Genomic DNA, 27,978 nt, shown 5'->3' with positions numbered 1-27,978 from the left:
GCGTGTTTTCCTCACATATTGAAAAATATGTCAGGTAATCGGAATCCCCTAATTGCCAATATAGATGTAAATGTGAACGGAAATGATTGTTTGTTTACAATATATGTGCAGAGTTGTTTGACCAGGCCAGACAAGGGTCGGAAGGGCTATGGACTATTGTATAAAAAAAAATGTTGATGGATGGACGGACGGAGGGATGGATGGATGGATGGGCAAATGAATGGACGGACAGATGTATGCAGATCGATTTTACTTAATAAATTGGATCGTGGGTGGATAAGTCCCAAAGAATGCATTGTTCCTTAATTTCGTCTTTTGAAGGAAATCAAACTGCAAAGTTGTTTTATGGGGGAATGCCTGACAATCAATACGTTTGACCGCATAGTTGTTTACTGAAGCAGCAGGCCCAGCCATCCATAGGACAGTGGGATCATATTGTTTAGGCTTGATGCAACAAGCCAGACTATACTAGCCAGCAAACAGCTCAACTATACTCGTGTCTGAGGCTGGTCCTACTTGAGAACAGCTGTCTTCATTGAACCGGATGACTGCAGTGACTGGGAATTGAGCTTTAAGAAAGATAGAAAAGATTGCACTACTTATAAAACAGAGAGTGAAGTTGCAGAATATTCACTTACCACTGACCTTTTCAAATTTACTGGATAGCCCACCACTCTTGTACTTTCTCCTATTGTTTGAATAAAGTTCTCTACGTTTACTTCTCTTTTTTTCCCTGCACGTCCCTCTGACACCTATCGCCTTGCAACTATTCGTTTGATGACTCTAAGGAATCAACATTCTAAATTATTGATGTGCTGTCGCCTTCTCAGGCTACCACCTACTCTGCAAGTCATGCATTTATACATTAAAATGGAAAATGGGCTCTTTTTAGTCAATGTATGTCATGGTTTAAAGGTTAAAAAGGACTTTTTGACACCTTATATTTATTTAGGACAAAATCAGTGATTTTGCTACAAATGTAAAGTCACCGTGGCACCATATTAATTCGAGGCTGAATTGCTTGTGCATTTTTGTGTTGTCAAAAATCTCTTGGCAGCTGGACAAGGACAATGAAAAAAAATACATACAAATAAAAATAGGGATTGGCATGGATGAAAACGCTGAATACTTTGTAGAATGTGTTGTGAACTGGGCTTGACATCACTGTGTCTATTAGCAAAAATACCACCCTCACCCCCACTCCCTTCCGCATCTCCCCCAACTCTTTAATGTCTGCCTTGCTGCTCTTCAGCTTCTGGCTGGAATTTTATTACAGCCCTCTCCAGCACCGCATCTGTCATTTTCGCCTTTGAGGTTCCCTCTGCCCACATTTTTGTCCACGCAATTAACCACTTGCATGGCTAAAAACACCCAACGGGCTAACTAACATTGCAACTCCAAGTGTAGATTGGTTTGACATACACCCACATGCCCTGTAACAGGCACACACACTCATTGCAAAAGACTACACAGAGAAAACTCACCAATGCAGTTAGAATATCGTTACCAAAAGAGGAATATGTGTTTGTTGTGGTTTACGGCGCACTCATTCCTAACCTGGCACAGTCGATGCTGGGAGATACTTATGGTACATGACTTGATAAGAATTTAGAAAGGCTTTGTAGAAAAGTAATGCATTGTCACATGTTCATAATTACTTTTAATTGCTTTTTAGAAATAATATAATAATACTAATATGGTGCAGTAGTGTGTTCCTGATTGTTTTGAATCCGTATTTTCGCTCTGACATTTCAAAAACATGCCTAGCTGTTAATTGAAGACTGGTAAAGATGTGAATGTAAGTGACGAATCAGTTTGAAGAATCAGCATGGCCTATCTATCTATATTGATTTTTTTGATCGCTCCAAAATAACCATTTTGTAATGCAGTAGGAAATAAGATGACTTAATATTTACATATTTTATATTCGCACTATTGGGAAAATGATAGCATTTTTGGCATTGCATGTAGGCCATCTTTCTTGGGAGTGTTGGGGCGGGGTTTGCCATTCTTTTGTGCCTCACTATGGTAGAACACATCCACACAAACATGCAGTGTTGAATGTAACATCATACTTATTTTTTGGATCATTTCCGACAAAATTCTCACTTGAGCACATTGGGCTGGACCACTTTCTCCTCGTGGGCTTCATGACAGCTGAGCGAGCGGCAAACATCTGCACTGCCGCGGGGCAAAAATCATTTCACCCACCCCCCACATTAAAACCACCCCCATTTGCAGCCATACACACTTCACTGTTTGGCTGCATAACAGCAATTTTTGCCTGTTGTTTGACTGCGCTTCATCCCCGTCCAAGTACAGTCCCTTGTTATTGCATTAGAAGTGTTGAACATAGAGAGCAAAGACACAGTGCATATTTTGAAACAGATGGCAACACAAGCATCAACACCAAAAACCATCCCTTACCCAAATGACTAATTTATTGTCCTTGATGCTGTAACTGAACACCACCAGAGCTACAGATGGCAAAAAGTAATGATGTAGTAGAGGTTAGTATAGATAGCGCAAGTACAGTAAATGCCTCTGCCCAGATCTCATTTTATTTTCTTGATTTCGGCAACAGATTGGAATAAAGGTAGTAAAAATATGTTTTGACTTTCACCTCGTAGATAATATAGCACCAGCACCAAAATGCCATAAGGAAAACAAGGATGCAAAAACATGCTACAATAGTGCAAAATGCGCATATCAGCTTTCACTAACTCTTTGCACCGGCATATTTAGAAAGAAAAAAAAACCTTTTTCTGAATGGCCAAGTACGTATGTAAAGAACAAAGCCACGTTTATGGACAAAACACCTACAGCAAAAACAAACTGCTTCACTTATTTGAAAACTCAGTGTGTGTGGGTCTACAGAGTAATTTTTTTTTTTTTCCTACAGGAGAATGCATTGAAATGGAAATGAGCATGTACCTTCAAAAGAAACCCACCTTTCTCAATTAGGATAAATTAAGCTGTTTATCACATTTGCATAATCTGAATGCTTGTTATGTTCCTCTGATGTTGCTCATTGTTATGTTTGCAGTGGATCACACTGTGGACTCCTCAATTTTTTTTGCAAATTGCCATTTACCAAAACTCATTATGAAGTCAAGTTTTCCTTTGATTTCATTCTCATAATATTGTAATAATAATAGGTTATAAAATGTAGCAGTTCTTCCTAAATGCATGATTTCATTCAGTTTTCAGGAGAACATTGCTTCGAATTCATATGCAGGCTTAATATGAGGGTATCAAGAAACAATATGCAACAATAGCTAATTATGTAAAAAACAATCCGATTCGTCCACACAGAAACATTTTTGAAAATGTTTTTTATTTCAGTAAAACTGGGAATAATTAGTGTTTTACATTTTGATTAGGCCAAGAGTGTCCACGTAAGTAAGCTACTTATACAAAGTTCATAACGGATGATGATGCCGATAGCCTAAAGTCTACTTGTATTTGACAGGCAGCTTTCAATAGTATAAAATTGGGCAGGCTGGCAGTGAATAAAATAATGCCATGGAATTGACCTTCTCTCCCTTTGTAAGCAACTAGTTAATTCCAATTGACCTAATAGCCACTCTTGGGCAAATTTCATACACTGTGTTATAATTTGTAATTTTTTGAAGCAAATATGTTAGATGTTATTATTCCTTCCGTTCAGTTCAGACACTGACTTTATATATCTTGTTTGTGCTTGTGCTCTCCTTTAGATCTGCCTCTTGTCAATCTCTCAGTGGAGCCTCAGCCAGTTCTTGAGGGAAACCTTGTGAGATTTCACTGCTCTGCAAAGGCCAACCCTCCTGTTACGCTTTACAGGTGAGATCAATTTCCCCACGGAATGGCCATACAATGGCTAGAATCTGTAATATGTAGTATTTTAGGAGCTAAAGGTCAAGATATGCAGTGAAGCCAAATCCCCGATTGCAGGTCTACTCACTAATTTAATTTCCAATATGTAAGTTATATTTAGCTGACAGTTAATTAGTTAAGATGATAAGATTTAACACAGCAGTTCTATCTCAGTATGCACCTTTACAATCATGGTAAGACCCACTAAGAGGTGTTCATTTATTATTGTTTGTTTATCAAACTCAGTGGGGTTCATTTTTTTTGTGTAGTCATTTTGCTCCGGTGAAATAAATGAATGTCTTCATGACATTGTCAGTTCAAAGCAAGCATTATTATATTTGCACAGATTTGAATCCACCTTGTATTGGATCGCTTGAGGTAGCTGCTGAACTATAAAAATAAACATAGAGATATCACAAACTCATGAACTGTGGTCTCGTCATGTCAAACTTGGAACTTTTTGCTTCGTGGTCAAGATTTCAATGTTACAGCTATTTGGTTTGTTTTTTAAATATTTTTTTAAAGTGTACTGTATGATGACAGGTTTGCCCCTTGGACATGTTCTTGCATCGCATACAGTGCTGTGTAATGGCACTATTGTTTATCTATAGATTCTCATTTTTATTCTAGCTAGCACTCATATTAGTTTCAGTTTCTAAGAGTTTCAGATGTTGTCCATCACTTTATTTCTAAACGTGTGGATAATATGCATGTTCTCAGTTATACAACAAAATGGATATTAATTGCACTCATACATTCTTTTGAGGGGGCTCGGAAAGAGCACTGCCAATCTTATTTATCCAGAGTTTTTCTTTTTTTTTTTTTTTTTTTTTTAACTGTGTGGGAGTTTTGTTTAAAAACATGGTGAAAAATAAATGGAATGAAATCGATAGCAAAAGGATTTGGCTGGCCATGAGTCGTGTAATGCTACTGAGAAATAAAATGGATGTACAACACACTCACAGGTGGCAAAACAGAGACGTTGCCTTTTTTGATGGGTTCTGGCCTTTTGAAAAAGAGTGTGGTGGGGGTGGGTGGCGGGTCGGGTTTCAGTGATATTGTTGAAAACAAGGTTTGTATTTGATAGTGTGGGTGCACAGCAGAGACAGGGTGTCTATTGCACCTGCAAAGAGATTTCACCTCAATTGTTATGTGACTGGATCAATGCTTGAAGCACAATTCTCCCCCGGATATAAAGAACTAAGATACACCGGCAGGTGTTTTTTTTTTTTCTTTCAATGACTCTGGACCAGCAGTATGCATGGCTGGAGGCCTTATGCTCTTGATTTATCTGTCTTTACCATAAACAGACAACAAACCTTCAGAGCAAACTGATTTACATAATAATACCCATGAGTGACTTACCTAGCGTGACCATCATTCCAAGCTCTAAATTTAGAATTACCGTATTTTCCGGACTATAAGGCGCACCTAAAAACCTAAAATTTTCTCAAAAGCCGACAGTGCGTCTTATAGTCCGGTGCGCCTTATATATGGACCAAATTCCTAAATTGAAACTGGCCCAAAGCATTGTGTCATGAAATCAATCATAAGTGGCCCGCTGAAGACTATGAATCATGAATCAAAAAGACTATGGATTATTATTTTGTGATTATAAAGTAATTTGTTACGTCTGAAGTTGAAATAAAAAAGTTAAAATGGAGAATGATTTGATTTGGATTAAAAATCTGACATGATGCATTAATGGTGCGCCTTATAGTCCGGTGCGCCTTATATAAGGACAAAGTTTTAAAATGGGCCATTCATTGAAGGTGCGCCTTATAGTCCGGTGCGCCTTATAGTCCGGAAAATACGGTAGTATATCTTGTCATACAAACTTTGTACTGATGACATTAATAACCTTAGGAGGGTGAACCCTGTTGGTTTAGATGGTCATACTATGCAGCATCTTCCTGTAGCAGCACCACCATCGGGTCAAATTAAGGCAAGTCACTCGTTTACAAAGAAAATGTCACCATGAGTCACCACGTCACACATTCAAAATTCAGCTTCCGTTTTGTACATGGACTTATTCGACCCTTTCATAGTCTTCACTATGTTTATTATTTCAATTATCAACAACCTGCACTTAGGGTGGTTTCTTTTAGTTGGCGTAGCCACCTCTTTCACCTTCGATCTTGCTGCAGTGTCTGGCTTTTTGTGACTGACGCAAGAGCATTCAATAATATCCAGACAGTCTAATGACTTTTGATACTTCAAGGTTAGAGCCACACTCTCACTCACTGCTAAAACTCCTCTTTCAAAAGTCTTCTGCTTCAGATGTATCTGCAGTTAATATAAGCACTTCACCATTCTATGCACTATTGGCATTTGGAGGTGGATGGCAGAGTGGGGATTTTGGGGGTCCATAATGCATGCCTGAAAGCCTTTGACTCGTGAGAACCCCCAACAAATTCACCCTCTGGAGAGCAGTATCACTCGAGGAGGGCAGGAAGCTGATCAAGCAGTGTGGGGCTATTATTCAGTGCTAAAACACACTGTCTATCCCAGATCAGATAATGCACAAGGACAGGATAGCTCTTAGATGAACGACCCCTTTGCCATCCCTGGGAGAGCCATCCATTCCCAGTGTGCACTGCATCACTTTGCAACCCTCCATTTACCAGAGACTTGGAACAAGGGTCCGAGATATTTCCCACAGTGGGCAAAAGTCATAGAGGTTTCTGATGACTAACACCACTTGGGATCACCCATTAATCTAACTTGAAGCATTGAGACTTAAGAAACAACTAATGTCATGAACTCTTTGGATGCACGACATTAGTCAACTGCATTTGCTAAGGCAATAAAGAAATAAAACTAGAATAAATAAATAAAACTAAAACAAATAAAGAAAACAAGAAAGAGAACGAAAGAATGAAAACCGAAAGAAAGAAATTAAGAAGGGAACATGGAGCCCTTTGGTTATAGCTAGGCTCGATCATTAGCTACTTGACAATTGCAAATTAGTGGTTGATGTGGGTTTATTCAAGTAATGAAAGCCGAAACCATGTGACTTGACCATCCAAAAGACACATGACTGGAGAAAGGCATATTGGGAATGTGTTTATTGTAATCGTATAGTAAGTAGAGCCAGCAGGGATGCAATCCAATTTTCAACCTTTGATGAAGAATCCAGATTTTCTCCAGAAATAAACAAGAAGCCACTAGAGATTGCAAAGAGTGGCAAACAAAGAAATTAGGTCCCATGTCTGCTGCATAGAACTATGCACCAGAGCGTCAACAAAGCTCATTATTTGCATGCCCCTCTTTGGATTATTTAGATGTTTCAAATCATGATGCGTTGTTCTTCTAAATTGATTTGGACTGACCATATTGGTGTCAAACCTTCACTTGTTGCAAATAAAGCAGCATGTTTTGGTTTTTTTTTTGCCATTGACAAATGTTTCATTTTTGTATTGGTGGACTACAGTATAATTTGGTAATACTAACGCATAATGATGTGCTACTTAATTTAGATTTGTATGCAAATGTTTTTGCATAATATAACTTTGGAAATCACATAGATGCCCTTCTAAAATTACAATTTCATTTCAGAGTGAACTAAACCTGACCACTGATGAAATAATATTTAATATGTGTCCTACTTTTTACCCCACATAGCACACTTTACTTCTAGGTCCTATCTGTAACCCTAAAAATAATGTCATTATCTATTAACAGTTTCCCCTTAGAGCTGTCAAAGCATTGAGAAAAATACTGAAGATGCTGCAATTATTGTGAATTTCACCAAGTTAAGAAACACCTTGCGTACTGTAGATTTCAAGACAGTTGAAAATTCCACAGCACATACCAAATAGGACTCACTGAATTACTGTTTCCACAATGATTTCCAACTTCCTGCTCAGAGTAATTTGCACCAAGATTGATAACACTGCTGTCATCACCAATTACTCCATCATCTCCACGATCATCCTTAGCACTGTCACTATTGTCCCGAATGTAATTATATCATTGGCATCATCTTTATCATCGTTGTCATTAAAACGGCTTGAGATGATACTCATTTAGGAATGCAAATTAAATCATCTCTAGTGATTATCACTGACTTTTTTTCTTCTTCAATGATTCAGTGTCTCTCTTCCATTGACACATTTCTTTGCAGACACATTTCTATTAAACCTTGGAGAAACATCATATCTATACTTGCAAAACATTGATATCCCAAAACCATGTACTCCCTTATGCTGTACAGTACATGCAGTGGCCGATATATTTTGGCAAGATTGGACAAAACCGACCAGTGTGACTGAGTAACCAGAACATGACTGATTAGATACATTGCCCCAAAAAGAAAATCCTTTGATGCTCAATTAATATCCTGCTGAAATTTAGTTAGTGATTGAATGAGGTCATCTTTTTGTCTCATTGATATGATAGCGTTTCAATCAAGCCTGGCCCCACTTTAGTTATGGAGAACAAAAGAGTTCCCTCTGCTGGGACGCTTCTGCCTCTCAATATTGGCAGAAATACATGCCGTGCTACAGATACACGACACTGATGCCATTGTTATTGATTGCATCTATCAAACTAGTATCTTTGTAATTGAAATTAGAGTGAAGCTCTTTACATTAACATTCCACACAGGTGACTTTGCGACATCTGGGGTTGGTTTTTGGCTCTTTGACTACTGCACTAATGTCTAAGATGCTTCCATGGCTACAGTCACACTGAAGGGCAAGACAGCCTGTTCAGATTTTTTTTTTTTTTTTTTTATATCTGACCTTGTCATTTACGTATATTACAAAACAAATGTCATTGCTTTTTATGCCTGTCTGTATAGTTAAGACATTGTGTTTTGTTTCGTTTTGCTTTTTGATGACCTATAGGTCATCCTACGACAGTCATATCGGATACATATCCAAACATGCGACAGAGTCCTGGGTTGGATTGGAAAATATCTGAACTGTACTGTTCATATTGTTATGAAAAATCAGATAAATTCCTGACACATTGGGCTAAAAATGTCTGACTGACCTAAAGTAGGAAAGTAGTCAAAACGGGAGCAACATTTCAGGTGCAACTGCAACTTTGTGGAACATATTCCTTTTTCCTACACATACAGTAATAAGAGTTGTAAATCTTCTTAGGGGGTGGCACTGTGAATTCTTCACTATGAGGGTTTTTTTTCTTCCTGGCTTGTATCGAAAATGGTCCAATGGCTCCTAGCTGCCAGGGACCTTGTTGTAGCATGGCCAGCATAGTAAAACATTCTCCTATTCACACAAAGAAAGAGAAATATCCACCTGAAGAGAGGTGAATAAAAACAGTTGAAATGCTTTTTTTCCCCACTTTTCTTTACTCCATTTGCCATTCCTCACCGTCCTTTCAAATCATTTTACTAGGTGGGCCAAAGGAGGAAGTATAATAAAGGAGGTCTCCGGCGACACGTATGAGGTGATTGTGGACCACTCCTTCTACACAGAGCCAGTTTCCTGTGCAGTTACAAACCAACTTGGCAGCACCAACGTTAGCCGTAATGTCGATGTCTACTGTGAGTGTTACCTTGAAAACGTGCCTTTCTGGGGTTTTTTCTTACTTGCCTGATCATAAAGTTTGTGGTATTTTTCTCAACAGTCGGGCCTCGCATGGCAGCAGAGCCTCAGTCCTTGCAGGTGGACCTCGGATCTGATGCTGTATTCAATTGTGCCTGGACAGGAAATCCCTCGCTTACCATAGTGTGGTACAAGAGAGGTGCTGCAGTGGTAAGTGTTGTTGTTCTCAAACTCAAACACAATCTGATCCAGAATGCTTGCAAATGTCTGTTTCATTTCAATATGTACTGTTTTCACCACATGGGCAATATTGGAAGTAAAATATTCAATACGATTTCTTAACTTGAGCCCAGAGTGTAGGGGAAAAAGCAAGCACCCACTTAGAATACAATATTGTGGACATTTTGAGGAAATCACATACTGACTATTTTTTACTAAGAATATATTGCCTATATTTATTCACCCCAAATCAAAATGCAGCTTACCTTTTGGCTTAGTGTTTATAATATTTCAGATTGTGGCGTTAGGGTGTTTTTTGAAAATGATAATCATGTCAGTTACTACGGAAATTAAGAAAAGAAATAGCTCAATAACACACATTTTTTGGCAACAGGCAGATAGCAAAATGCATATTTTGTTTCAGAGTTCATTTTCCATATCACAGTATGTCCCCTCTGAGGCTCGTCCTCCTTTTCAATAAGTGTTGATAAAAGCTAAAGAAAAAAACATGCAGGGTCAGCAACCTCAGGGGTATACGAGGCGTAGTTGTGTAGGGAGTAAATATGTTTTGTTGCCTTTGACATCATCATTGTTTTGTAAAGAAACTTGGAGGTCATTAGTCCAAACTCTTTGGTGACCTCCAATAACATGTTATTTATAGGTTTGATCCCCACATTCCAACTCATTCCATCTCTCTTTCTCATCATGGAAGGCCAGCAAGAACCCCTTTATTTCACTGAGCTTAGAACCTAAATTGGATTTTAATAATTGAGAAGAGGTGCCCTTTATAGTAGCCAATAGTCCACATGCTGCAATGCATCCCCCCCCCCCCTTTGTAATTTTCCTTTATTACTATTTCATATTTGGAAGCGTATTGTGTATTGACGTCGCTTTTTATTTATATTTTTTTCTCATATTAGTCACAGACCCTTAGCAATGAAAACCTTCTAAGACTGAAATCAGTGCGGCAGGAGGATGCTGGGAAATATCTTTGTCGTGCTGTTGTCCCAAGAGTTGGCGTAGGGGAGAAGGAAGTTGCTCTCACTGTAAACGGTAAGATGTATACAGTATTTGGACACATGTAATTTACGAGAAAAAAAACATGCATGTCAATCTCAGGGTTCATAACACATTCTAAAACTAATTGTTGAATCGCCTTGTGCTCTAATAATAGAGATCTTATAGAAATATTGAAAGTTTGTCAGATTGTGAGAGCATCTCAACTTTTGGTTTATGTAGTCTGGTGGGGATAAATGGTCAGGGCATAAATGGAGACAATTTCCAAGACAATCCGCAAGAGACACATGGACACGGCTTTTGCTGAGGCACTGACAGACTAATAATTATTGGCCTTGGTGGGAGACCTGGCAACCATCAAACAAATGACTTCATTAGTGCTGCTTGGTATTCTGGGAACAGGGCATGGACTCTTCGGTGTCCCTTATTTGTCAGGTGGTCCACGCAAAAACAGCCTAGGATAATGGTAAATCTGCTCGGAAATTATGCTGCTGAAATGACATGGTTGTTTTTTTCAGAGTCTTCCAAAAGAATGTGTACTTAATGCTGACAATGTATCATACATTTTGAAAGCCAACAAAAGTGTTTGCCTGTAAGCAAGTATGTGCTGATTTGGGGATGAAAATACATCAAGAAGAAAATGGAATGTATGGGGATTTTCCTTTTCAAAACTCAGATGTTAGCTTTGCATATCAGAAGGAATGGGCTGACAGAATCCCCCCCTGTAGCACCAGATGAAAACCGGGACTTTCATTGAACCGCCATCAATATGGTTGGAAGTGAAGGCAAGATGAGGCGTCTGACAAAGTCATGACTAATTCCATTGTTTTGACTTAATGAAATCTACCAGCGGCCTTCCGCTGTATAGCCTCAATAAGTAAACAGAATACATGATGAGAAGGAGAAAGCAGATGGATAGTTTTAATTAGGATTACAATGGAGTGCAACTCCAAATGTCCTCGGGAAGAACACAAGCAGCAGATTATTTTTATGTTGTCTTTACAAAGTGTGCTCGAGTGAGATTTGAATGCCTTTTTTATTATTATTCCTAAAATCTGCTGTGTTTACCCCCGTCTTACCTGATTTAGTATTTGACATTCAAAAACCTCTCACATTAATTTTGGCCCTCCTGAATAATTGACATTCATTTCCCAAACCACATGAGGCATTTCAAGTCATTTTTAGTTTGCGCTGGAGGCCAATTTGATTGTACAACATGTAAAAGCGTAAACACCGTGCTTGTGTTTACATGTGACAGTTTTGCTACTGTGGATTAGGGCAAGCTTCTCCAAGCAGCCCATAACCCGAGTATCTTCAATAACTAGAAAGGCACTTAAGATTCCTGCCAAAGAATGGTAAAAAATGAATCTTTTTATTCACATTGAGATATGTATTGAAGTTGAAGTGCAGTCATTATTTAAAAATTACTTCATATCACATCTCAAGACGAGTTATGAAATAAGCAAACACAGTTAACACAAAAAATAGCAGCTCTGTCGTGGAGAAAACAGAAAAAGGAAACGAAAAAAAAAAATCTTACCTTGTTTTTCGATGTGCAAAAATCTATTCCAATTTCACAAAGTTCCGCTGACATAATACAGACTATGATACCACTGCGACAACCAGAGTCAATGGTGTAACGCTCAAGTCTCAGCTGAACGTTCAAATTTCTTTATTGTTTGTTTTCCCCGCAGTGATCCTCCAAGCCCTTTAACGACTTCATTTAAATTGCATGTGTCATTCCGTCTGTCTCACTCCTCTGTGGCGCGTTTGTGTTGCCGACTCCCACTGTGGCACAACGCATCGACACAAGGATTGCTGATTTTCCCTGGGGAAGACTTTAATTTAATTAGAATCAAACAGTGAGCAGGGGAGGCAGTTTATGTTGAAGTCACTAATGGATACATATTGCTTACTCTTCTCATACACTCACAGTGAATTTGTTCATCGGCACCTCAAATGAGGTTACATGGTAGAAGGCTGGACACATCCATCCATGTTTGTCAACTCATCGATTATCAAATCATTTGACAATTATTTGATAATTGATTCATTGTTTAACTTTTTTCTATCTTAAAATTGTCCAAATACTTAGAGCAGGGGTGTCAAACTCATTTTTATCGCGGGCCGCATTGTAGTCATAGCTTCTTTCGGAGGGCCATTATGACTGTCAACCCAAATAAATGTATGAGCACCTCATATTATGTACAGTAAAAGCTACAAAACAAACAAACCAATAACTCGTTTTCAAATCAGACGAATTTGATGCACAATTTGTCTTCGCGGGCCACATAAAATGATATGGCGGGCCGTATCTGGCCCCCGGGCCTTGAGTTTGACTTAGAGAGAGCTTCTCCGCTGTATGTATTATCCAAATTACGTAGTTGTCCACGAAAGCGAAAACTAATTATCATACATGTCTGAGACTTTTTTTTGTAATTTAAATAGACAAGTGACATGTGTATCAAATTGTTTGGGGGGGGGGGGGGGGTTCAAGAGCAGAAATTGAAAGGTTTATTAAACTTAAATACTATACGCTTAATAATTTCAGATAATCTTATAGTATCTGTAGTGTCTGTGCAGCTCATTTACAGCCATTTTACAGAAGACTGAAAAGATCTTCTTTACATAGATGCCATATATTCATATTATATCAATAGGTGTTAATGTGATACGTTTTCCTCTCAACTCCAAGTGTGTTTGTGTAAATACTAAGTGTATAAAATGATTGAAAGAACAACCTAAGGGGAGATCGTGTAATCACAGCAAGTCAACAGGAGGTCTTCAAAATCCCACGCCACAGAGCATCAGGCCAATATAAATCTTTTATTTCGTGCCATTTTTCTTGCTTGACAGACTTTTAATGAGCTTTTCAACCTTCTTTAAACTTATTTAATCCCACACATGAAAGAAAATAGCAAGTTAATGAAGGTGAAAAGTGCATTTAAGGTGTATTTTATATTTGACCAAGAAGAATGATACACTCACTGCGTGTGGCAGGAGCAGTATGCACTGCTGCTCTGACAAGATTGTGTGAAGTGCAACTATAATAGTGATTGGAAAATGAAGCTTCAAAATGCTTCATGAGCCAATTGTTGAGTATTTATTCCATTAGATCACAGTCATTTTTCAAAATAGAGCTGAAACTTTCAGCTAATGATGGGATAGTGAAGCTTCAAATTTGCTCCTCTAGATGGCATTTTCCGGTTGAAACAAAAGGGGTTTATAAAATGGCAAGTTGGTGTGGATTCAGCCTGATATTAAATGATGACTGCCATCTAGAAGAGTCAAATAATACAATTGGTTCATGAACTCAACTGTGGTTGGAAAAAGGAGAGCAGCAAAAGAAAAAGAAAACCACTTGGTTTTATGGAATTTTAACAGATTTTCTCCTGCACACAAGTCTAGCGAAAATATTCTCTATAATTATTTTTATTATATACCGTAATTTTCGGACTATAAGTCGCACCGGAGTATAAGTCGCACCAGCCATAAAATGCCCAAAAAAGTGAAAAAAAACCATATATATGTATATAAATCGCTCCTGAGTATAAGTCGCCCCCCCACCCAAACTATGAAAAAAAACCGCGACTTATAGTCCGAAAATTACGGTAATTGTCTTTGTATGCAATACAGTTTTCCATAAATAGCAATTTCCAGTAGATATCCCCTGAAGCTCAACAAATGAAATAAAACTTTACCCAACATGCCACAGCTATATAGTACTACCTATTGAGAGTTTCTGGGACATGTTACGCACCACCTATGCTCGCTTAATTTTATGTTTAGTTATATTGTTTGGTCAGACAACTGTAAGCATATTGGTCAATCATTTCTGTTTCTGTGCTTAAAAATCCGTGTTGAATGTCTGTCAGGCACACAAATGATTATAGTCGAGATGTTCTAGGTTCAAGTCTTGGTTCAGGACGTTGTGTGGCATTACCATGTTTTCTTGTTCGCATTTTCTCAGCACTCCCTCATTGCAAATACATACAAGTTAGGTGACTTGAGGATTCTAAATGATCCATACGGGTGAATGTGAAAATTAATGATTGATCAGCAACCAGTGGTATAGAAAAATAATAGATAGACGTACGTCAGCAACCAGTGGTATAGAAAAATAATAGATGTATGTATGTACGTCACCCTACTCCAGGTTCAATTGAAAAAGTGAGATTATATGGCATGAATAAACATTAGGCACCATTTCAAGAACCACACAATTATATAAAATGCTCATAATTTGCTTGAAGAGCTGAAATGTCAGTGAACACCATGGTTACATGTATTATATACATTCAGCCTACTGTGAAAATGCAAAGCAGTTTGTGATTGAAAGAATACTAAATTTGCAAAAATTGAACTGAATGTTTATTGTGATTCATCACTTAATAGAGCTCATTCTTACTATTTTAGCTCTATGCTGGCAGCATCCTGTTACAAAGGATTCTTCCGTTCCTCCTCCGTGGCCACCATCACCATGTACCAGACAGCTTTGTTCTTCCGTGCCTGCTTTATTCCCTCTTATTTCACAAGAACAAAATCGAACTCAAAAACACTTTTTCGCTTCGAAGATAGAGCTTGTTTTCTATGGGAAATATAAGTGCTGGCCTTTTGACACCCACGCAGAGGTTAGGTAATCAGATTGCAATGTACACTCCTGTGTTCATGACAAATTGCTGCCCAAACTTTGATGACCTCCCCTGCTGCGAACATTGATGTGGTGTAGTGCCGCCCACTGCCATGATAAAGTGTTTTGAGTTTTGTTTTTTCAACGTCGACGCACTTTTGAACTGACTCAGGGAGATAACATTAATTATGCCCCTCATTTGCAAGACCAATCCATAGAATAGATCCTTTATTTTGCTCAGACCCTAAGCCATTTGCTGCCTGCAAGAAATTGATCTTGCTCTATGTTTATAGGCTGCAGGTCCTTAGAGGCAAATCATTGGAAAAAAAGACAAGCTCGTTCTACGGATTTCTCAAGTCAATGGCAATGTTCGTTTTGCAGTCTTCTAGTCGCATGCCAAGGTTCCATCTGGTAACAACTCATTAAAATGTTAATACATTTTAATAAGAGACAGGTAATAAACTGCAATTATGTATCAGTGTAGAGCTGGCGGAGAGTTTGGAGGTGGTTGGCAAGTGAAGCGAGTTGTTCTCACTAATCAACAAGAAGCCTCATGCACCACCCCTCAAAACACACGTCTTTAACCTGAAACATCACTCGAGACTCGCTAAATGTTTGATGATGTCCTTGTCTTGTTTTCTATTGGAAAATCTGCTCTGCTTTCTCCAGCATGGAGCGGGAGATGGTGTCACTTGAGGTTCTTTTGAAATGTAAAACTTCTGCTTGGCACGAAGCGAGCAGGCGAGATTTACCAAAATAGTTGTTGAGTCATTTTTCCAGCCTCTCAGGAACTGAATTATGCTGCAGCCAGACCGAGCACAGATTAAACTTGTCACAATGCGACTACGTAAAACATAGTTAATCAGTGGAAAACAAACGAGGCGGGAGGAATTGAGTCAAGTGTGACATCTCAATGAGTGTGGTCACCTGGTGTCAACAGCCCACATAGCAAATGTCAGACTGTCCAGCTGGGCTGAACAGCTCAGGCAAGATCTCTAAAACTTTGACATCTTCATTTAATGATTTAAAAAACATGACATTCAAGGAAACTGCAGACAGGTTCACATTTTTTGTTTGTCGGTAAAAGACATGGTAAAACACAGCAGTTTGTTTATCTCTCCAGGGATATGCAACACAGTATTTCTCCTTGACTCTGTGATATTCCGATTACACCATGAGATGCTGCACCATTGCAGCCCAGTATGCTTTTTCTTGGCGAAGAAGTCAAACAAGCCATAAATCAAAAAAGTTTTATGCCCTTCATTCAGTCCTTGCATGTCCTTGGATAGACAATACAATGGGAGGAGACATTGCAATACATCTTTTCCATGGAGTCCTGAATTAAGAAAGACTTCATCAATCACAGTCCATGAGAACTTGCTCGGAAAACATGAAAAGTTTACCTGGGTTACACCATGAAGACACTGCAAAAAAAGAATTATTAGAAAATGAATTCAACATTAAATGAGGGCAAAGTTTTTCATTTCAGCCCACAGTCTGCTGTATTCGACTCTTTTTTCAACTAATACTTTTGTTACTGTAAATAATTAGACCAAAATGTCAAATCAGATGGTTTATCATATATAAATGTTTTATTTGTATCCTTTTTGTGGGTTTGTGTGAATATACACAGGTCCACCCACCATCTCCAGCACTCAGACACAACAAGCCTTGCACGGAGAAAAAGGACAAATCAAATGTTTTATTCGAAGCACTCCACCTCCAGACCGCATTGTGAGTACATTTCTTTTTGAAAGACGCCTTGTGTCTTATCTAACGCTGCTGCATAACCGTTTGTTGAAGAGAAAATGTTAAATAAGATTATAGTTTTATGATAACCATTTATCACATGTGAAAAGGTTGAAACTGCTGTGTCACGTTTGATTTACATGCATGCTTTGTTAGCGAGGATCCCATCAAGATTTATGGATCTAATATAAACAGGCTGCTCTCAAAGCTCTAATAATTAATGTGGCAAGCATACCTGCTTGTATGTGTGTCTGTGAATGTGCATGTGTTTGTGTGCATATTTCAAGCAAAGGAAAATCAGCTAATTTGGTGTATGTTAGATATTAAAAAACTAAAAAAAAATGTTTGGATCATATGGATTTCCTTATCACAAAAAGATTTTGTAATAATGACAAAACTCACCTCAAAGACTAATAAAACACTGGCCTTATTTTCTCAAAGCTAAGCGAGTCACATTTTTAAATAACAGGCAAGGCATTAAATGAGTCCTAAGGCAAAAACAGGGATTTCAACAAAATGGAAAATATATGAAGATCATTGTTATGAAGGAATTACTCAAGAGAATATTTTATTCCAGTAAATAAATTAAATGAAAGCCAACTGAACCAAACTGTTTTAAACGATGATGTTGTTTAGCGATTCTGTTCGCTTTTCTTTGAATGACCCAGAAACTCCTGGTCACCACTGGTTTCCCCAATCACCTAATCAACAATAGAAACATATAGGTCAAGACATGGCACCTCCTAGGGCTTCTCAGGGGGCACAGCAATCACCAACATGACAACTGGAATGTCTAGTGAGCAAACATCTTTGGCAAAGCAAATGACATAGCAATTTATCAGACTGTAGTGTTTGTATTCTTGGTCAGCGTGCTGGACCAAATGACATTGATTTCCACAGAGTAACATCCTTGCGACTGAAAAGCATTTTATTAAATAGAAAGCTGAGTTGGCCTACAGCCCTTTTGTTGTTGCTTCAATTCCTTCCACGTGTCATTATTATGTTCAGTCATTCCTCTTCCATACGTCCTTATGCACTTAGAACACACATTTTGAAGTATACAGATATCCACTTTACCTCACGCATTCTCCATTCGCAGGCCTGGTCCTGGAAAGAGACGGTGTTGGAGTCCGGAACATCCGGTCGCTACACCGTGGAGACGGTGACCACGGAGGAAGGAGTCATTTCTACACTGACCATGAGTAATATTGTGCCAGCTGACTTCCAAACCATTTACAACTGCACTGCATGGAACAGCTTTGGCTCAGACACTGAGATCATACGCCTTAAGGAACAAGGTGGGAGCCAAGGTCCGACAGGTTCCATCTTCCTCTCTTCCAATTCATGTGGATGTGGTGTCAATTAGTAGAGACCAATTTTCCGTAGTGTCTTGTGTGTGTTGTTGTCAGGAGCAGTGCATTACTGTGGTACATGACACAATGACATCAGACGATTGAGATGGACTGGTGTTACAATGTAACAGCTAAATTCAGCGTAGCTAATTGAACCCCTTAAATTGGGACATCCTTTTAAAAAATTAATTTGTGAGAATTTGTGAGCGTTTAGCCTAAACTGAATACCACAAATGAGTCATAAACTTGTTTAACAAATCAATGGAGTTCCAACACTATCTTTTTTTTACTAGGCAACATTTAGTCCTGCATTAAATATGTCGTTTCCCAAGCTTCGTAAAACAAGACCAAATGTGTGTATAATCTAGCTCCACTAAAGCTTGACAGTTTTGTGTCTATTGAAAGAGAATGTAGCACAATTTCTCTCTTCAACTATGAATAATATCTTCCAATCTATGGTGCACACTTTTCATGGTTTTAAAATGTTCATTCATTCATTCATTCATTTTAGAAGGCCTTCACAACATCACAGCTAGTTTGGGGTCCTCATTTTACCTGCATTAAAACGGAATACGTAGTGTGCAATTAAGGGACTTAGGTGGTTTGCTCAAGGGCACCTGTGCTGTTAGAGTTTACGCGCATCAAGGGAACCAGACATGAAAGTCTTTCGGTCACATGCCATTGTTTTAACCACTCCTCTACAGATGTTCCGGTAATCATGTGTGCGCTTGTGTTAAGCCAGCCCAGTAAAACATCCCAAATAGAGACATTAAAATGTTTCCTTCTTTCTTTGTTAAGAGACCCTTTTAAAAATTAATACCTCTTTCTGTTGACCTTTTCCTCCCAACCACCGGGAAGGTTGTTTAGTCTTCCCACTTATCGCAAATGATAAATTATATGCTGCTTACGTGCAAGTGACATTGACCAATGGAGACATTAAGCAGCCTTTAATGGTGGAGGAAGAGCACTTGGTTGTTTGGCTTCAGTTTAAAATTGCAGGGAGGTCATAAATGTGGGAAACTCCAGCCCTCATTAAAGTGTTTGATGAAGACCTTTAATGTTGGAGATGTTTACCCGCTGGTTTGAGATCTTACTCGTCCTCCAGTGGGCTACTCACTGTGCAGACACACATGAGGACTGCTGTGGTTAAACCAATACACACTGGCACACAAGATAATACTGAGAAGGCACTCAATAAGAATAAATAGCACTCGGGACAATGCTAAAACCAACCCAAATATTCTGATATTTAGCATACAGAGGACAATTATGATAATGGGAGATTTACAGGGTTTGTCCAAAATATCTGACCAAGAATACTATTTATCTTGTGACTTAAGACCGGTGGGATGATGACTTCAAGATAAGGAAATTAAGGCGGCATGGTAGAGGCCTACTGCATATGTGTAGATGACGAGTTCAAAATGAGGAAAATAGGCCTTAGAGGCCTATTACATGTGTGTGGTAAATAACAATGCTAAAAAAAAAAAAGATCTGCAACCTTGCTAAGTCATAAAATTTGGAAAACAATTCAAATCAACCGTCATGAATGTTGTGCCAGCAAATTGTTGGACAACGTATTATATTTGAAGTTGTATAATATTATGTGACTATTTTTTTAATCCCATCTACACTGAATGAAGAACTACACACGGGCCGCTATGTGCATGCTTAATTGTTATTTGAAGTCTTTTATCGTTTTAAAGTTCATTATTGGTTAAGTTTGTTTCACATTTTACTTAAATATTGCTCACACAGTTAATCACGGTTTTATGAGGGATGTTTCTTTGTTAGGCACATTGAACTGTAATTCACACTGCTCCACTGTGTTGTCTAAATGCTGTAATTCGCACTGCTCCACTGTGTTGTTTAAATGTCTTGCACAGAGTTTTATTGTAATGCTTTATGAAATCTGTGCTAACATGTTAAAATGTTTATGGTGTCTCTGTTGATGAATTCTCATCGGCTTGTTGTTTATTATAGAATCCCTTCCCGTGGCGGTGATCATCGGCATCGCTGTGGGAGCGTTTGTGGCCGTCATCGTCCTCATGGGCACCATCGGAGCATTCTGTTGTACCCGCTCCCAGAGAAGTAAGTCTGCTCGTCATCATCACAGCCAGGAAAACATGCATGCCAAAATATCATTAAGTCCACCACTTCCACACTTCAATGTCCATCTATTGTAACAGATCTTGTTTTTCACTGAGTCAAACAAAAGCTGCGATCAAAACAAAGATAAATGACAGGAGCAAAACTGTCACGCTCCAGGGAAGATGAGATCTCTTCTTAAGATGGACATCTTTTTTGTTCTGCAAAGATTATGAGCCAGATTGTGTTAAGGACTCATTTCACGCAAACTCAGTCTGGCTGCATCACATCGGAGGCTATTTGCATCATGCGCTATGTTCACTGCCACCCACCCATGTACCAAGTGACTCAGGTTTGAGACAATCAGCAAGTGTCTCTTTCCAAGAAGCAAACAAACTGTGCTACTGGTCCCTTCAGCATGTCTATTGTCTGTATACTACAGAGGAAGCGCACCTGGTTATGCCCTCACTGCCCGTCTCCATCTGTGCTCACCAGAGAGAACTTGCAAGCAAAATTAAAACAGAAAGTAAGAATTTATCCGACAGTATCATCAGCATTGTCCCTAACACAATGAGCCACCGTGGAAGGTTGTGTGAGTTTGCATTTGTATGCAGGACCAGATAATCTTGTGTTGGCAGGAAACAAGTGATTAATAATTGTGTATTGTTCTTTTTCGAGGGATGGGGAGACTATCGCAAACCCAGGGATGTCGCTAAAATCTGTCATATTGCAAACCGCACTAGGGGAAATTAGAATGTCAACAAATACAAAATGGTGTTTATGTGAGCTTATTGAGATAAATGTGCCCTCTGTTTCTGACAGATCTGAAAGGAGCTGTGTCTACAAAAAATGACATCCGGGTGGAAATTGTGCACAAAGTCCACAATGCCGCCAGAGAAAATGAAGAACACGCCTCCATGAAACAACTGATGGTGAGTGTGAGTGTCACAACATACTACTTTTCTTCCTTTCTTGACTTCTTTTGTCACAAATAGAATCCGGATCAAATTAGGTTTTATAGTTATGCATGTCCTTTCCAAACAGAAATTAGCATAATGAATGTACTATACCGGGCAAAGCTGTGGAATTCATTATTTTCTGAGTAAGGCCATAACAAAAAGACACGTAGTCACTCAAAGGCTAAATTTATCGATATGATGTTGTAGGCAACACTGTTTCCAGTGTTTATTCTGACTGGCTAATCCAATAGTGGGTGTACTTGTATAGCTATATGCCTGCAAGATATAGAAGAACCCTTTTGGATCTATACCAGGATGAAGGTTTTTGTGCATGCTGCTCTAGGGTAGGGGTATTTGTGGGAAAAAGGTTTTGGGCTTGCCGTCTTTCTCTGCGCAGAAGAAATGAGCTAAGCCAACGCACAAAATAGCACTTTGTCAAGAGCAGACTTTTCCAAGTATACATTATTAATGTTACCTTCCAGCCCCAAGTGAAGGTGTTCGACTAATACGAAAAAGATCAAGTGCTAAAAGTTTGATTCTTCCACCTGCAACATTTTCTTGTACGTTGAATGGAAGCATTTTCAGAGAAACTCAGACTGCTTGATATTCATGCAGGTGGAACGTGGGGAGTTCCAGCAGGAGTCTGCTCTGAAGCAGCTAGAAGTTCTGCAAGAGGAAGAGAAAGAGTATCAGCACATTAAGGTACAACTCTTGATCAATGACAGCATGAAGGCACTAAAAGTCAGAGTGTGGGAGAGGAATACCTTTGAGCCGCAAAATCATGTTCAGTAAAAAGAAGAACTGCTTTAACGTCTCACCTATGGTACTTTCTATGTGACTGATCCTGAGGCAGAATGTGTCCTACAAGTCCAGTTTTAATAATCAGATGAAGGTTCAATATATAGCTCCTGACTGAAAAAGGGTTTAATCTTTGAAGATATACTGCATAAATGTGGTTAGACTCTTTCCGAAAGCATACTGAGACAGGTTGTGGCTATTAATTAACCTGATGTCATCCTTTAAGTAGCATTCTTCAGCTTAGAATTAACATTTCATATCCCACTCAATATCACATTTAACTCCTTTATTGTCATTATTGTTCCAAAAAATGCTTGAGGGACATTCTAATTCATGTACTACGGGATTGATGAAAAGCAGTCACTTTCTTAGTATAAAAAGATTACATGCAGCTCATGACAGCCCTGGAATATTATCATTTAAGTGGAATTTTTCCAGCAACCCTCCCCACCATTGTTGCAAAAACAGGCAAGAGTATTTAAACATTGTTGCAGTGTTTTCACAAACCATATACAGTCATCTTCAATCTTTTTACCCTAATAAAAAGTTAAAATCAAGCTGGAAATGGGACCATGATTCTGTGCCAGTATACAAACTAAGCATGAGTCACAGCAACACAGCTTGAGCCACTGTTGGCAGGTAACAACAGACAAGGATGCTAAATCTAGAAACCAGAGAGCTGAGTGTAACTCAGTTCTCTGGTTTGATCAGTGGCAGTCGCGCCACTGTGTGCGCACATTTTTTGATGTCAATATGCTCCTGCACATATGGAGGAGTTGTATGACAGAAGTGTGGTCATATAGAACCAAAGCACTCTTCAATCAATATGTCTCCATAAATGTTGCTGTTTTGTTGCCTTTCATCCAATTTACATGCCAATGAGCAGACATGAATGAATAAGTCCTTGCTGAAAAAGGCATTGAGTCTTCAGTTTTTCTTTAGTGCATGACTTCTACAAAAGTAAGTAATCTACAAGGGATATAGCAGACTGTGCAAGTTCTTGCATTTGTGTGCATGTGTGTGTGTGTGTGCGTGCGTGCGTGCGTGTGTGTGTGTGTGTGTGTGTGTGCACGCGTGTGTGTGTGTGTCTGTCGGGGGGTGTTATCTTTCTTATTGCTTCCTCAGTCAGATATACTACTTCATGGCCCATTTTACACTACTTACAGTACTTTATACTTTATTGTATGCTCCCAGTCAAATGTGTGATTTTGTTGTTGTTGCCATTCCAGTTCTTGTTATCCGCTGCTGTCAAAATTTAGATATATATTTTTTATTTTTTTCTTAGAGAGCAAAATTACTATTTTCAAAACACTGTTTTTTTTCGTACTTTTGTATTCACTTTAAATGTCAAAGACAATTGAAATTGCTGGAGAGAGGGAGTAATACAGTGTGTGCGTGTGTGTGCGTGTGTGTGTGTGTGTTTTTGTGCGTGCATGCATGCATGCATGCGTGTGGTGCCTTTAAAGCCTGTGTTTTCCCTACTTATCTCATGTGCATACAAATGTGTTTTAATCCTGGAAATGTGTCTTTTCTGTGTGGATTTAACATGTTCTAATTGTGTTTATGTGGGTTCTCGGTGGGTATTCTGGCTTCCTCCCACATGGAAGACTCAAAATTAATTGCCTAGAGGCTGGAGTCTGAATAGTTGTCAGCCTGTTGATTGACAGGAAATCAGTCCACCTCGTTCCTTTTGCTTTAAGTCATCTGGGATCTGTTCCAGCTTTCCTGTGATCCTCAGCAGGATATGCAGCCCAGAAAATGAATGAATGTTTACCCCCTGCCCATTCCAACCCATTTAGAACTTCTCATCTAAATGCATCCGTAAATCAAGATAGGCAGATTCATTCAATAAGCATTTATTCTTGAAGAAAAGTTCTCTCATAACAATTCCCAACGATGACGTGACGTGTCTCTTAAAGGCTACATCCTGTGAGGAATGTCAGTTTAGTCACTGCAGCATCCCAACGGTTGTCTATATAGCCATTGCGGATTTTGCAGACTGTGGTCAGACGAGCACAGACACCCTGGTGTGTTTTTGCCATATTTACCTGCTTACCTGTTTCTCTCTGGGGCTGGATTATTTTCCCCCTCACACAACTTAATGGCAACAAGCGTGAGGACCAAGGGGATAGTGAATGAGAGATAAAGGCCATCCACAAACAATCTCCTTGTCCGCCGTCTGATACTGACAAGCATTACAAGTATCCTCTCGTGCTATCTTGCCCTCATTTCCCCCATTATGAGCGCTCTTGTTTTGGGATTTGCCTGACATTCACATTCGCTCCCACGGGGATAACACACACACAAGCACGCCCGCACCCTAACTGGACCCGCTGTGACAGCGCGGTGCCTGCAGCCAAGCACACAAACGATGGCACCACTGTAGGCGCAAAAGCCGTTTTGGGGCCGAGCCCGCATGATTGCAGACACCGCAATGTGTTTAGCTCCAATTAAAGCTGGTGTGTGATTGAACTTTGCAGTGACACATTGGATACCAAACTATGAATCATCAAGGCCTGCTTAATTAGCGAGAGGCATGATTTTAAGGTTAGAATGGGGCTGACTAAATCCTGACACAGTTTGCTGTGATTCACATTGCAGTGTCCTAATTTATTTGCCCTCTTGAATGGTAATTACAATGAGTTTGACTGTGGCTTCTGTTGAGCTTTGAGGTGACAACAATTAGCCACACACACTATGCCAAAGATGTGCTGTTACTTTAAGTTCCCCTTTTTAATTTGCTTTGACAGTTACCCAAGAGAAGAAACATTACAATTCTCTTTCCAAATAGGACCCCACAAATGGCTACTACAGTGTCAACACCTTCAAGGAGCATCCGACACCAACCGGGTCGGGGAACCAGTCTACTGATGGGAGGAATCCAACAAACACAAGCACCCTGGGCAAGCAGCGGGTACCAACAGGCATGTCCTTCACCAACATCTACTCCACTCTAGGAGCGGGCCCCAATCGTCTCTATGACTACAGCCAACGCTTTGTGTTGGGCATGGGCAGCAGTTCCATTGAGCTCTGCGAGCGGGAATTCCAACGTGGCTCATTAAGCGATTCCAGTTCGTTTATCGACACGCAGTGCGACAGCAGTGTCAGCAGCTACAGCAAGCCAGACGGCTACGTGCAGTTTGACAAAGACAGCAAAGCGTCGGCTTCCTCGTCATCCCACTATTCCCAGTCCTCATCGCAGAACTCAGACCTGACCCGGCCTCTGCAGAAGCGCATGCAGACCCACGTCTGACAGCCAGGATGTGAGTGATGGATGTTTAAACAGGGTGTGAACCAGCCTTCAATGCGAAACTGTGTGTTCTTCTGGAGGTGCAGAAGACGGCTAGCTTGATCACATTATGACTTCTTTTCAGACTTCAAATGTGGGTCAAGAAGCCTTCTACTGCCCTGTTGCGTAATCACACATTATTTTATTTCAAAACTCATAATTTTGAGTAGTGCCACAGCAGCAATGTTTGCCAACTCAAAGACAGCCCAAACATGGAGTTTTTACTGATATCCCACATGGAATCATTTAGATGATTAATGGAAAGTGATATCACAAGGCTTTGTTTGATATTCTGCTCCCTTAAAATAATACATGAAATACATTTCAAGATTGTCATTCCAAAAAAAGTATCATTCTTATCAGTGCTGAAGAGAAAGAGTACAAGTGTGAGCAGCTCTTTCATGTACTGTCGTTTCAAGCACAATAACTGAATGTGCATAAGGTTTTTAGGTGTGGCAATACACCCTTCACCACCCGCTACCTCCTTGGGTAAAACTTGCATTTCTCCACATTCCCACAAAAATGTTTAGAGAAAGAGCTGTATTTGGGCCACTGAGGCAGAAGATAAAGAAGGGCTGAGACCACATTTTCAATCCCACGTCTTGAGTTTTACATTGTCGCTCTGATTAAAGACTATCAGTGTACATATTGTAAATGACTGTAAATTATTTTCTGAATCTCAAAGAGAGAACTGTGCTTCACATTGTCCCAAAAACGTATATCTACTTTGCCTTGAGGCCTGTTTGAACTCTTGTCAATTAAAGTGTTGACTAAGCAAGACGGGCTTATTCTAAATCAGCTCCTGTGTAGATGTGGAGTGGCATCCTCTATGGTGGAACCAAATGCAGTCTATGAACTAACTTGCACTGCACCAGAAGTCATCAGCCATATGCGTTGAATAAAATGTAACATATTGTCATGATGATTCTTATTTTTGTGGTTATATTGCTGTGTGTAGTGAGTATTACTGATGGAACAGGAACTGGACGCTAAGATGTTACTGCCTATCACTGGAGTCAAATTTAAACTCCTTTCTATTCAGTTTGCCTTCTGTGAAACTTTTTCTTTGATACCCGCTAATGTGGTCATTTTCAACTGCCTGGCTATGATTTTGAATTGTTTGTAGTTCATTTTGTGGCCACCTCCAAAAATATTTAAAATGATTAGAAAGTTTGAAATTTGATTTTGTCGATGACAAATGCTTAAGCCATGGCAGAGGTCTACCGTATGCTTGAGTGCTTTTGTTTTTTATTTGTTTCTGCCCTGTATATGCTAAATGTGAATTCACTTAATGGAGAGTAGAGACAGAGAATAAATATGAATTGCATCTACAAAAGCAATCATACAGCAAGGTTTCAAAGTGAACCTGTCAAGTGTTGTTATTGTATTATAATTAAGTGGCAGTTTTGGAGTTCTGCTCTACAAAACACAGAAAAGACCCACAGATAAAAATAAATTGTATCACTGATGCTGTCACTAATGATAATTGTCGGTCAATGGACATAATATTGTGATTTTGTTTAAAGTGGCTGGAGTCCAGAAACATCAAACTTAATTCAAATGTGACTTACCGTATTTTCCAGACTATAAATTGCTTTGGAGTACAAGTCGCATCGGCCGTAAAATGCATACTAAAGAAGAAAAATACATATATGTCGCACTGGAGTATAAGTCACATTTTTGGGGGAAATTGATTCGATAAAATCCAACACCAAGAACATCTTGAAAGGTAATTTAAAATAAAAATAGAGGCAACAACAGACTGAATAATTGCACAGTATGCTAATGTTACATGACACATAAACAACGAACTAAGAACTGCCTGACGTAACATATTAAGAATTATTCAGATAACTATAGCATAAATAACATGCTAACAAGTTTACCAAACCATCCGTGTCACTCCAAATCACTAAATCCAATGAAATCTTCACCCTCGGTGTCACTTTTAAACAACTCCGCTAACTCCGGAGGTAAAAGATGTGACATTTCCTCTTCTACGTGGCTTACATCAGACTCATCATCAGTTGCAGTTCCGATTATTCCACAGGCCGAGAGCGCCCTCTTGCGGTGGAGTGTGAAAATAACATGCGAAATTACATAATAATGTGTTGATAATTTCGCATATAAATTGCTCCTGAGCATAAATCGCACCCCCGGCCAAACTATGAAAAAAACTGCGACCTATAGTCGGGAAACTACTGTAATCAAAATGCATCAGCTTTTTAAACATAATGAGTACAGATCTCAAGAGTGAACTTCTTACTCAATTTTGCCAGCAATTTAACCTAGGTTTCTTTCGTCTATCCCTGTGCATAAATAAACTGGCACAAATGGTATGTGAATTGTCTTCACTGTTCTTGTGGCGTGGAATTTAAATGTATAAATGGATTGGTTCCCCATTGTACAGTTTCGGGCAAAAAGATCAATTTCAACTTTCATAATCCAGTTTGGCATTTAGCAGATTGTGTATACATTTCGGAAATGCTGTCTGTCTCTGTAT

General features: G+C 39.2%; 1 protein-coding gene and 1 long non-coding RNA gene across 8 annotated transcripts in view; both read left to right on the top strand.

Annotated features, from left to right (window-relative positions):
* kirrel3b (kirre like nephrin family adhesion molecule 3b) overlaps positions 1 to 26,955 on the top strand; it is a 137,815-nt gene extending 110,860 nt beyond the window's left edge. Inside the window, exons 7-17 of one of the 7 annotated variants that reach the window (XM_037268327.1) lie at positions 3,720 to 3,825; positions 9,225 to 9,373; positions 9,457 to 9,584; positions 10,520 to 10,646; positions 16,874 to 16,974; positions 18,089 to 18,287; positions 20,325 to 20,432; positions 20,872 to 20,955; positions 21,252 to 21,361; positions 22,004 to 22,090; positions 24,978 to 26,955. In XM_037268327.1, the coding sequence (XP_037124222.1) occupies positions 3,720 to 3,825; positions 9,225 to 9,373; positions 9,457 to 9,584; positions 10,520 to 10,646; positions 16,874 to 16,974; positions 18,089 to 18,287; positions 20,325 to 20,432; positions 20,872 to 20,955; positions 21,252 to 21,361; positions 22,004 to 22,090; positions 24,978 to 25,439 (1,661 nt within the window). In that variant the 3' untranslated portion in view covers positions 25,440 to 26,955. Of the gene's footprint in view, positions 1 to 3,719; positions 3,826 to 9,224; positions 9,374 to 9,456; positions 9,587 to 10,519; positions 10,647 to 16,873; positions 16,975 to 18,088; positions 18,300 to 20,324; positions 20,433 to 20,871; positions 20,956 to 21,251; positions 21,368 to 22,003; positions 22,091 to 24,977 lie in introns of all 7 variants that reach the window. The other 6 variants (XM_037268326.1, XM_037268330.1, XM_037268325.1 and 3 more) reach the window with 6 other exon arrangements.
* On the top strand, positions 12,922 to 13,956 carry LOC119132832. Its single transcript, XR_005099948.1, has 2 exons — positions 12,922 to 13,603; positions 13,639 to 13,956. It is a non-coding gene; the product is annotated as an uncharacterized LOC119132832 (long non-coding RNA).
* Positions 26,956 to 27,978: the final 1,023 nt, after the last annotated feature.

Source organism: Syngnathus acus, chromosome 13, assembly GCF_901709675.1.
Source record: "Syngnathus acus chromosome 13, fSynAcu1.2, whole genome shotgun sequence".
Lineage (NCBI taxonomy): Eukaryota > Metazoa > Chordata > Actinopteri > Syngnathiformes > Syngnathidae > Syngnathus > Syngnathus acus.
The sequence above is the reverse complement of the archived record's forward strand: the minus strand, read 5'-3'. Positions and strand labels throughout refer to the sequence as shown.